At 41.4% G+C, this 11,316-nt stretch overlaps 1 protein-coding gene across 1 annotated transcript in view; it reads left to right on the top strand.

The window, feature by feature from the left end:
- LOC118343178 (zinc finger protein 516-like) overlaps positions 1-11,061 on the top strand; it is an 18,990-nt gene extending 7,929 nt beyond the window's left edge. Inside the window, exons 2-5 of the mRNA XM_035681932.1 lie at positions 2,716-4,219; positions 5,233-6,501; positions 6,772-6,836; positions 8,826-11,061. Of these exons, the coding sequence (XP_035537825.1) occupies positions 2,869-4,219; positions 5,233-6,501; positions 6,772-6,836; positions 8,826-8,876 (2,736 nt within the window). The 5' untranslated portion in view covers positions 2,716-2,868 and the 3' untranslated portion in view covers positions 8,877-11,061. The remainder of the gene's footprint in view (positions 1-2,715; positions 4,220-5,232; positions 6,502-6,771; positions 6,837-8,825) is intronic.
- Positions 11,062-11,316: the final 255 nt, after the last annotated feature.

Raw genomic sequence — 11,316 nt, 5'->3', positions numbered from 1 at the left:
TATGAGACGGAGCTCCACGTCTCCTACATTCCTGTCCCAGGAAGCGGTTCTCTAGCTCCTCCTTCCCGATGACACGTTGAGACAGACGGCGAGCTGACGTTTCTTTTTTAATCTGTTAAACAATTATTACATTTTATATTCATTGATTCAGATTCTCCAGCAGGCTGATCAAAGCTGACAGCTGAAGGAATTAAAGTCAGTAATACCACACACACACAGACACACACACACACACACACACTACAGTCATTAACAGTGAGACTGACACCTCTAACAGAAGCTTCTGTAACACAGATCACATCGTTAATCTGGAGCTCACATTACACATCACACACTCACACACACACACACTCTCACACACACTCTCTCACACACACTCTCTCACACACACACACACAGGCTCTCAGCATCAGTGCCCTGACCATAGGGAGTTTGTGCTGAGCTGGTTGGGACGTCAGGATGAATCAATGCGAGGACAGCTGACTGGACATGCCTATTCATCTGCCAAAGAAAAGGGAGAAAAAGGGAGCGAGGGATTCTAAAAAGAAATGAGTTAAGCCCTGGAGCAACATGTTTGGCTATCTGCATTAAGTTACAGATCCTCCAAAGGGCTCTCAGTATTTATGGGATGAAAGCAGACGAGGTTGAAAAGATAGTGACGTACAGAGAGGCAAAATGTATTTTGTAAGATTGATTTTTGATGTTAAAAATGCAGTAAACCAATTCCTTGTTTAACCTAAACAATGCACAAATACATTTTCTTGTATGATTGTGCAAAAGTAGCATATCGAAGATGCAAATATATAGCACACACCAATCACGCAGGCTGCTTTGACAAAGGCATAAGCTCATACTGTAGAGGCGGCTAACTCCATACTGATGGCCCGTTTATTCCCATCTGTTGCCCTCAGCTCTGACTTTATCCCCATTGTGTTAACTCATTACATTCGCCTTAACCTTAACCCCTTAATTGCCACCCTCCAGTTTCTCGTGCACATCCTCCCCCTCTTGGAGACAGTGTGCCACATTGCCCGTGCACTAATCTGATGGCGTCTGCCTACCAAACACCTGCCATGTCCGAAAAAAACCTCCTAAACTCCTCCCATATTCCAGATACAACACCCATTCCAGTGTGAGCGGATCAGGACACATGACCACAGGCAGGCAGGCAGGCAGGCAGGCAGATGCGACCGTGGATGAAGATACAGATAATTAGACAGACAATCTCATCCCCTGAAAATCATACCAGAGTCAATCGCTTTTTCTAGCCTTTATGTGAATGTGCACCTAGTTTTCCCTCACATTCAAAAGACTGACAAGACAAACAGGAGTTGTCTTTTGTGCTGCTTCTTTGGCCAGACATGTATTTGACGACAGTGACGTGTAGGCCCAGGCCTCTTTGCTTTAACAATACCTCTCTCGACCCCCCAGTGAGGGGTGGAGGGCCAGACATGAGGCGATGTGACAGTTCTGGTGCGGCTTACACAATAGCAGGTTTTTTCTTTTGACTGCCTGGCTGGCTATTCGCCACAGAGTACTTTCTTTGGCCATTAACAACCTAACAAATATGTTTGCTTGAGGAACATGTTGAACCACATCAGACCGTGCCTGTACCGTGTACTAGTTTTCATGTAGAGTACGACAAACGACCTGTCCTGCTCATGGATGGTTTTGTTCTGCTTTTAAACAGACGTCTCAGAGCTAACAGGGCTTCATATATCAGAAGTATGAGATCATTTGCCTCACATTTATGAAGGTTTAATTCTGTCATATTATTTTAGTAATGTACCTCGTTACCTTTACCCACAATCCTACATCAACCCCAGAATCAGTGCCATGTGTGTGCCTATATTTGAGCTTCTAAAATGAAGTTTGTTGATAATGGATTATTGATTGTGAAGTAGAGTGGGCTGCCCCTCAGGGTTCATCCTGGTTGGCCAGGAATGAATACATCTCTTCATGCTTCACCTCACACACTCAATTTAGGCATAGGAAACCAAAGGACAGACACACACACGCATGTTGAGACACTGACCCACGCTCTAATACGCACAGACAGGCGTTGCTCATCCACTAGGGGACAAAGGTTATTTTAAAATCTGTGTGACGCCTCAGTGAGCTCTCTCTCTAAGTACATGGTTTGTAGTTTTAACACATAAGGAGTGAAACTACCTTACATGTAAGCAACTTCTGCTTTCACTGTAAGTGTATTCATGGCAAAACCATCTCTGGATGTTTTCTGTGTACCTACATATGAACAAAAGGAAACGTGATTTTGTTTGACAGCTTATTGAACAGAAGTATCAATCTTATGGAACAAAATAGTGTGTTTTGTCACATTTAATGATTTAAATATCTTCTACAGTCTATAGACTTGTTATATAGGGGTATCAAGGTCTTCTTCCTTCACTTTATTCAACATTGTATTAAATATTGTGATATCCCTAATTATGCCATGGACAGGCACGGTTACTTCAATGTATGTGCACATATTTCTGTTTTTATGCATCATCACTGTTATGTATCCTAAACTAAATAGAACTACGTAATAATTTCTCCAAGGAGGACTGTATGCTTTTTCTGGTTTTCTTTAGAATAATTATATTTATATATATATATATAATTTTATTTGACCAACCTTTTTTGATGTCATCTGGTATGTATTATCACCAGCCCAATTTTAATTTCTTTTCTTTTACTCTTACTTCTTTCCAGGTATTCTTGCCAAAACGAGGACTTCAGGACGGACATGATGTTTTTGATGCCCGTTCCGAGAACCCACTAACTTTTGGGAGATAAACTTTGCATTGTTAGAGGGTTTATTACACAGTTGTGGTTCTTTGACGTACTGTTGCTCCAAGAAAAGTAATGGAGACAGAAGAGAGGGAGGATGCATCACAAAAACCCACAGCCAATATAAAGGCAGAGACAGAGGAAGACGTGACCTCTGGCCACACCTGTGGAGTGTGTGGCCGTAGCTTTCCTCTTCTCAGCTCTCTCTCCCAGCACATGAGAAGACACACACGGGAGAAGCCGTACAAGTGTCCGTACTGTGAGCACAGGACGGCTCAAAAGGGCAGTCTGAAGGCCCACATTCGAAGCCATAAGCTGGGCCTGTTCAGCCAAAACCTCAGTGACAAGGAGGGGGATGCAGATCAAGAGCAGAAAGGTAACGCTGAGACACCCGACCCTCCTCCTGAAATCGTCAGCACATCTGACAAAGCTCATAATGTCAACGGGAAGGTAAAGAAGAAAGGAAGCAAGAAAAAAGTTAAGGGTAAAGATGGCGCTGAGGTCGATGATGAGGCCGATGTTGGGTCCTGTACCTGCAGCATTTGTGGCCAGGTTTTCCCTCAGGTACTGCTCCTTAAATCCCACATGAAAAGGCACCGCAGCTCCCAGGATCACGGCTGCCGGATTTGTGGACGCCGTTTCCGCCAGGCGTGGTTCCTCCAAAGTCATATGCGCATTCACCGGGTCAAAGCCCAGCTAAGAGGTGGCAAAAGCAATGAGCCGCCTGCCACCATCAATGGAGTTCCACAGGACCCGGCATCGCTGACAAATGAAGAGTGCCTCTACGAGCTGTGCGCTGGCTGCGGCAACTTTTTCTCAGACCGCAAAACACTGCGAATACACGAAAAGCTACATAAACTTAACCACAGTCGCACACAAAATCCACCACAGGAGGATATCGAAGCCCCCGAGATGCACGTTGCTAAGAGGCATTTTTTGGAAAGCCTGAGCCTCACATGTGTTGGTCCAAGAGAAAAGAGGAAAGAGGAAGAGGAAAAGAGCCTGAGCAGGCGAATTCCAGAGCTGGATCCAGTTTGTAGTTACCAAGCGTGGCAGCTGGCCACAAGGGGACGACTAGTGGAGGTCACAGAGAAGTGTCTGGGATGGGAGGAGAGGCTAGCAGATGCTGCGGTGGCATATGACACAGAGAAGGGCGAGTATGTTCCCCTGAAACAGGAGAAGAGGAGGAAGCAAATAGACACTTCCAGTTCCAATGTAAAGAAGATGAAGGGTGATCCAGGCCTTGATCACACATCCAACAGCTTGACTCACACTAAAGGTGGTGACAAGAGGATTTGCCAGAAGGACCGTATTCTGTTGAACGGACTTGGTCATGCATTTTATGAGGCGCTGCAGACTAAGAAAGTTAAAGATGTTCACTTCATACCCAAACAGACCAACAACATCAGGAGCCAAGACCAGGAGGGTAAGCTATACACACCACACTACAGTATCTGTGCTACAGTTTGGACAGGAAGAACATGGGAATCAATTAGCAGCTCCAGTTTGTGCTGAGGACAGTTGCTTTGTATTGAATATTGCTCCCGTTTTGTTTAAATTAAGGAACCAAAGGTTATGTTTGTGGACATACAGATGTGCCACTTTTTTTGATAAAAAACAGCTGGCTTTAATACAGACAGACCAAAAGTCTCTCTCTGATATTGCTGTAAGGTAGGTTAAACTCACCAGCTCATCAATGTGGAAATTCAACACTCAGACAACTCTATTGGGGTGTAAAAAGCAGATTAGGGTTAACATTGTACTGTGGAAAAGGGAGCCCTCTAGTGAATTTGTAATTGAATTACAGCAACTGTAATTGCACAATAGTTTACACAACATTTTGAAAATGCACACCAATCAAGGATTCCTCAACTGAGCTTCAGAAGACTTTTAAGGGACAGGTGCCTCCAAAATGGTTTAATTAACTAAAGGAATATTTTGTTGGCTATAACTCAATAATACACAACAGCCAACGTTTTTTGTTTTAAAAATCTCTATTTCTGCATAATCTTACAACATTTTCATATAAAGAAAATCAAAATAAGCAACTTTCAAACTGATAAAGACCGCATTGTTGAGGTTGTGGAGAGTATAAATCCTGCTTTTGTTTTTTTTGTTAGGCTAAATATTCACCTAAAATCTTTCTTTGGTCAACTAGATTTAGAGCTGCTGCTTGGAAGGAAGGGTACCTAAGCAGTTTGCCTCCCCCATTCACAGATTTGTGTTTAATCAGCATAAAATAAAATTGAATGATTAAGATAATCACCTAGTGTTTTAGTGAAATTAACTTATTTAGTCATCTTTAAAGATTAAATTATGAGTATGTTATCGCTGCTAGTGACTCTGTTGTATATATGTATATACAGTATATTTAAAAGCATACAGTACTGACACAACTCTTGAATTCCTTTACATTGCTTCTTCTGCTCTAACCTACAGATAAAAAACCGTACTTCTGCGAGCACTGTGATTTCCACACTGTCGATGCCTCACTACTCAGGTCTCACCTGCTCAGGCAGCACCAGGACGTCCTGGGTCCATACAGCAAACACAGCACAGCTTTGGACAACATTAGCCAAAGTGGTTCCAAAGCCTCGAGATACATGGACTACCTCAGAAACAGGAGTGTGTTGCTCAGTCAGCCATACTGGAATCCTTACACATGTCCGCCTGGCCAGGGCGCTGCAGAGTCAAACATTAAAACAGAAAAGTCAAAGGCTACTGAGGTCAAAGGGCAGGGACAGGCTACTAATGATGCTGGAAGTCTCCTTAACCTGTCTTCACTACCCATAAGCGAAGACAGTGCTGTAAATTACCCGCTAAAAACAGAGGGCCTGGTGAGACATCAGTGCCCATACTGCACCCACACTACCAACTACCCAGAGGTGCTGTGGATCCATCAGCGGGTTGCACACAGGGTAGATGGCAGCAGCTCCATGGCACCCAAGTGGGCACCCTGCACTAACAGCCCCAAGAGTTTAAAGACAGGTGCTACCCAGTGGAGACGCACAGGGCCTCCACCATTCCTCGAAGGCAAGGACTGCCCTGCTCTACCTGCTCCAAGAACTCAGCGCACACAGCCTCCAGGTATCACAGCCCACAGCAGCAAGCACTCAGCTCCCAAGACCCAGTCAGGTGGCCCGAAGTCCAAACATCACTCAAAGGACTTGCGCGCTTCACATGGGACACAGTCTAGTGGGAGGATGGGACTCCTACCTCAAAAGAAGTCTGGTGGACATAACCGGGCAGACGAGGGGGGAAGTAAGAGCTCCAGCACCCAAGCTACTTCATCGAGCAGTACTGTGCGCAGCAAGAGTGCCCCTAGTTCCCAGCCTACAAGCAGCCCCAAACACAGAGGCCACAGAGCTGCAGTGGAAGCAAACTTCCCACAGGAAGGTTTGGGTTTTATGTTGGCCAGAAATCATGGCGGGACTTCATCCAACACAGCTGCAGATAGACCCCATCCCCACAGGCAGCCATGTGACTCTTCTTCAGGTCCTAAGGGCCCTGATCTGTGGGCTGCCATGAACATGTGGGGTCACAAAGCTTATTTAGAACCACTCCGTTTTGCTCAGGGAAAGAATGACTCAACAGGAGAAATGCCAATGGACATTGATATTTTGAGTCTCCTGAAAAACTACAGTCCCCACGATCTAGCTGCTCTTTACCAGCACTGGGGGTTTGTTGATCCCAGGATCGATCCACAAGGTGAGGAGAAGCTTTTGGTTTTGTGTTTAATTCATTGTAAATGGTTTAAATGGACGGATTAAAAGCTATCTGATTTTAAAATTAAATGGATTAAACAATAATGAGCACATGATGTAACCCACTGCCACTGAAGAGTGACTTCTAATGTTATTATGATGTTACACTGAAAGGTCAACAGTAGGCCTTCATTATTTGAATGTGTAAATCAGAATTAGACATGACCAGGACATTTGTGTTTATACGCTCTTTTTATACTTTCACCTTTTACAGCACTGTTGCAGTTAAATGGAAATTTTGGAAAAGAAGTCCATTCAACCTCTGAAGCCTCCAAACAAGTATGTTTTTTTTCCCGCAGCAGCCACTGATATTGTAGTTCTGGATGTAATTTAAAAATAAGATTGAAAATGAATCCTAATCTTTAACCTAGAGATCAGTGAATGAACTCACAAATAACCTTAATTATAAATAATTAAACAACATTTAATGTCAATTCACTAGCAGCCTGCTACGTAGTCATGTTCATGCATGTAGCGCATGCATGAACATGACTATTGGCGAGCTAAAACAAAAGGGCAAGATAGTAAGCGGAGGTAAAATGAATTGTTCAAAAACAGTGCAATCGTGTCAACTGTTTGTAGTTGAACAGGGTTGGCCAACGCTACTGTATTTTAATGTTGGTCACAATGGTGGTATGCCTATTATTTTCTGAGGTGGTGAAAAGTTTGAGAAACACTGGTTTAGTCATCTCCTAACATTTACTAACTACATTGATTCTAAGTTGATGTTGTATAGAAACATCACTAATGTAAACAAACCTTTATCCCCAGCTTTATGTCTTCATATGTCCCTGTTATGAACAAAATGCCAGTCAGTCCATAGTGGGGAGTGCTTTTCTTAACATCAGAGATTTTTTCTAAATACAGTTAAACTGAGTTGAATAACTCTCAAACCTGATCAGCGAATTCACTTTCTAAAATTAAGAACAGCATGAAAGTCCTTCTATCCCTCACAAGTATGTACAGTACGTCTTCACCAACTGTGTGTTGTCTGTACCTTGTCTGTGTCTGAATACAGCATGTCATTTCTGTGCACGTGCGTCTCCGTATTTTCATGTGTTTGCGTGCGTGGCTGTCAACTTCCACAACCTGGCTGTCTCTTCCTTCTCGTTTTCGTAAGAGAGGCTGACAGGGACGAGGCAAACACATAATAAAAAAACATTGTTGTCCCCCTCAGGGTAAAACTCGCCCAGCATCTCCATATGGTGTGTCATCAGCCTGTCAGTCAGGCCTACCCTGATGCTACCTACAACTGTTCTTTCTTTCTCCTCTTTCCCCTCGAGTAATATGTGGGCAACTTTTTAACACTAGAGACGTGAAATATCTTAGTCTGTAGGGGTGAGGAATTAGAAATCAGATAAAACTAATATAGAAAACACTGTGGGGGATGTTAACCAGTAATACTGGAACATTCTTAAAGATTGTTTTTACATGTTTGTTGTGTCTTCTGGTCTTTAAACTTAGAAGGTACCAGCTTTACTCTGTCCATACTATACACACTTTCTACAAACATGGAGCCTCTTTATGAGCAACTTTACATTGGTGAGACCTTGTGGGTCAACTAATACAGTAGCAACTACATAAATTATCAGCATAGTGTGACAGGGCCTGCACTACACAACATAATATCATCAGACATTCAATTATTACCAAAGTGTAGAGTCATTAACACATACTGTACACCCCAAAACTGGTGTTTCATTAAGGACATTAACACTAAATGCATTTAAAATATAGCTACTATAAGAAAGGTTTTGTGTCCAAATGTATCAGTGAACTGACCACTTGTTTAGTTGTATTGTTTTAATAAATCCTCTTAGGAGAAAACTAATGCATTTTTATTAAACCAGGTTAGCTGAGAACTACAGTGTAAATTATTGGTTATAATGATTATTATGTTTTTGCCCTGAGGGGGACAACCTGTTGCAAACAAAATTCATTAGAAAGCAGACCATCTTAAAAATAAAAGCCTAAACCTACATGCAGCTCTGACTAAATTAAAATGTACCTGAGGTTTACATTTTCAAGAAATAAAAACATTTATCATTCTAGAATAAAAATCAGTTAAACTCCCCTGCCATCATAAGTAAAGCTAATTCAAATGTGTTTCTCACGAATATGCTGAAAACACGTTATTGAACGAGTGCTGTTACAAACACAATAAAACAGCATCATAAATTGTCTGATCATTTTAAGTGACATACACACTCCCTCTCAGTGTTGTTACATAAGCTCTAACTGGTGTCGTCTCACACTTGTCTCCTGCAGGTGAACAGCCGCTCCACTTCATCCTCAGGGTCTCTTCATAAAGGAACGTGAACATACAGCGTGTTCCTGCACGACACTACTGCTGTTCTTTAAAGGAACCAGCCATAACTCCTAAAAAAGGACAGAGGCACTGGATAATGCACAACATATGCAAAGCAATGAGGTGGACCTTTATTATTTTGTAATATGATTTCATTTGAAGTGTTGCGCATGCTTTTTGTTTGTTAAAGAGTGTAGATATGTTAGTTACCAAAACACACATGAATATATGTTCTATGGAAATGAGGTAGAACTGTTTGAGCCTAAACTGTTAGTGGGTGGGACCACAGCCTAGGTGGAAATAAAATGTGACGCTACACTGACAAGGATAAAGAGGACATTATAGTGGCTACAGGCCTACAGATATCAGTGAAAATGAGCTCTAGCAGCTGAAATCCTGGTAAGAAAAACACTAAATCTTATGGTTTGTACGAGTGAATGCCACCAGAAACACTTCAAAAGACTTCAAAAGTTGTAAGCTGTGACCTGAACATTTTACTTCACTTTTACCTCTATATATGTTGTATATGCCCTATTTTGGTTTTTGGTTCAAGGTTTTTTACTGCATTTGATTGTCTCAACATTAACAATATGCTACTGGGTACTTGAATACAAACTGAAGCTAAAAATATTGTCACTTTCAGTTTGAAGCCCATATTCACAGAATTATTCAGAATGTGCCCTAAGAGTGGACTGTTAGCATCCAGCACTATTGTATGGCAAGTGAAAATGAACAAAATCATGATCCCACTGTAAGGCACTCTGGGATGGTTTAATTAGGGTCAAATATGAGCAGGCTTTGGCATTATTAGCTCATTATCCCACACACACTTAGAGAAACGGGATGCACTGGTTATATTACTATTGTCACACTGGATGTTGTGATGCTCTTCAGCCCACAGTCACAAGACTTCAAGTCGGATAGATGCAAAAATATTTCTCCATGAGACTTTTTATTGACCTTTTAAGCAAAATACTACAAAACCTTGCCATACTCATCATCAGTGTATCAGTGCCAGTGACAAAGTTAAGTAACTGCTCACCTCCAGTTTATAAGTTGTAAAATCATCAATAACTTTAATAAAATCTTTGTCTTTTTGGCCAGTTTTAAAATCAGATATCCATGTCAAACAGCAGGAGTGACACCTTGGCAAATCCATAGCTGTAGCCAAACCCACGGTCCACAAAGGGCAATCAGTTAATGTGAGAAATCCAGAGGAATATAAATAAATTGGTGGCCATCATTGTAGCCAGTCTGTTAAACAAGTTTGTGTGTCAAAATGACCAGTTAACAATGAAATGTGGTTCATAATTCTTAAGTTTGAAATGCTATAATTTGTCCTTTTTTTATCCTATCAGAAAGATAGTATAAACAGCCGCACTGATTTCCCATCGTGTTAGTGATGTAGCAACTTAATGCTGTGATTTTTAGAAGTAGAGACTGTAGCGGTAACAACTTCTACTGACGTGGCCCTGACTTACATTGGCCGGTTAAGCTACTGAAAAGACTACAAAAAAATTCACCTCATTCTCAATTTGTTTTCATGTGTTTTCTGTTTGCAGATTTGTTTAGTATGTTTATATTTTAGTTCTGATTCAGTGTATTCATCTCCCATAGAGAAACAGTCTATGCATTTGACAAAAAGCCATCAACTTATGGATTCTTGAGAGATCTTGAGAATACATAATTTATTACTGGAGTATTGACTTTGATCTGTGTGGAAAACTGTTTTTTGATAAATATTGTAAATGATTGTTTTATTTAATGGTCTTTTTTGTTTGTTTGCTAAGAGTGGCAATTCTAACACTCAGACGTACTTGATATTTGTAGTAACAACAGAAAATGTTTTAAAAAAAGGATTGTTTTCAGTGACGACTGAGGTCAGAGTGCACGCTCCTGCAGGAGGTGTTACTGAGCCTGTGCTCTAGCTGTCTGTAAAGATGCTGCTTCAGACAGTGTATCAGGGGGAGGAGTGGCAGGAAACAGTGAGACAGTGCTTGTTATGCAAGCCTGAACTTTTATGCAAACTTAAAGCTTAAAGTTAAGCTCTCACTGGGTTCATTGTTTTGACTGTAAACATGTTTCATAGTTAATAATTATGTTGGTATCAGAATTTCTATTTTCACCAGTTCCACATTTTGTCTGACTGTTAAAATAATACAAAATAAAGTTGGTCAATGTAGATTTACGTTATAATAGTGCTGTTGTCATTATCACCACACGCACACACAAATCTTAAGGCAGTGGTTCCCAACCTGAGGGTTAGAGCCCCCACCAGGGGTCGCCAAAGCTACACAGGGTGGTTGTGAGACCTTTTTTGATTATAAGGGGTGTAAGAAAACTTTAAAAATATACAGAGTAGGTCTATATCTCAACATTTTGTCCATTTATGTGAAGAGAACTAAATGTTTTAAAGTTTAGATTGTTATTTAAAATGTCCAGTGTAACATT

Source organism: Morone saxatilis, unplaced genomic scaffold, assembly GCF_004916995.1.
Source record: "Morone saxatilis isolate NCDOM2014 unplaced genomic scaffold, NCSU_SB_2.0 Contig9, whole genome shotgun sequence".
In the NCBI taxonomy this organism is placed as follows: Eukaryota; Metazoa; Chordata; class Actinopteri; family Moronidae; genus Morone; species Morone saxatilis.
Note: the sequence above shows the minus strand (reverse complement) of the source record. Positions and strands in the feature narration are given on the sequence as shown.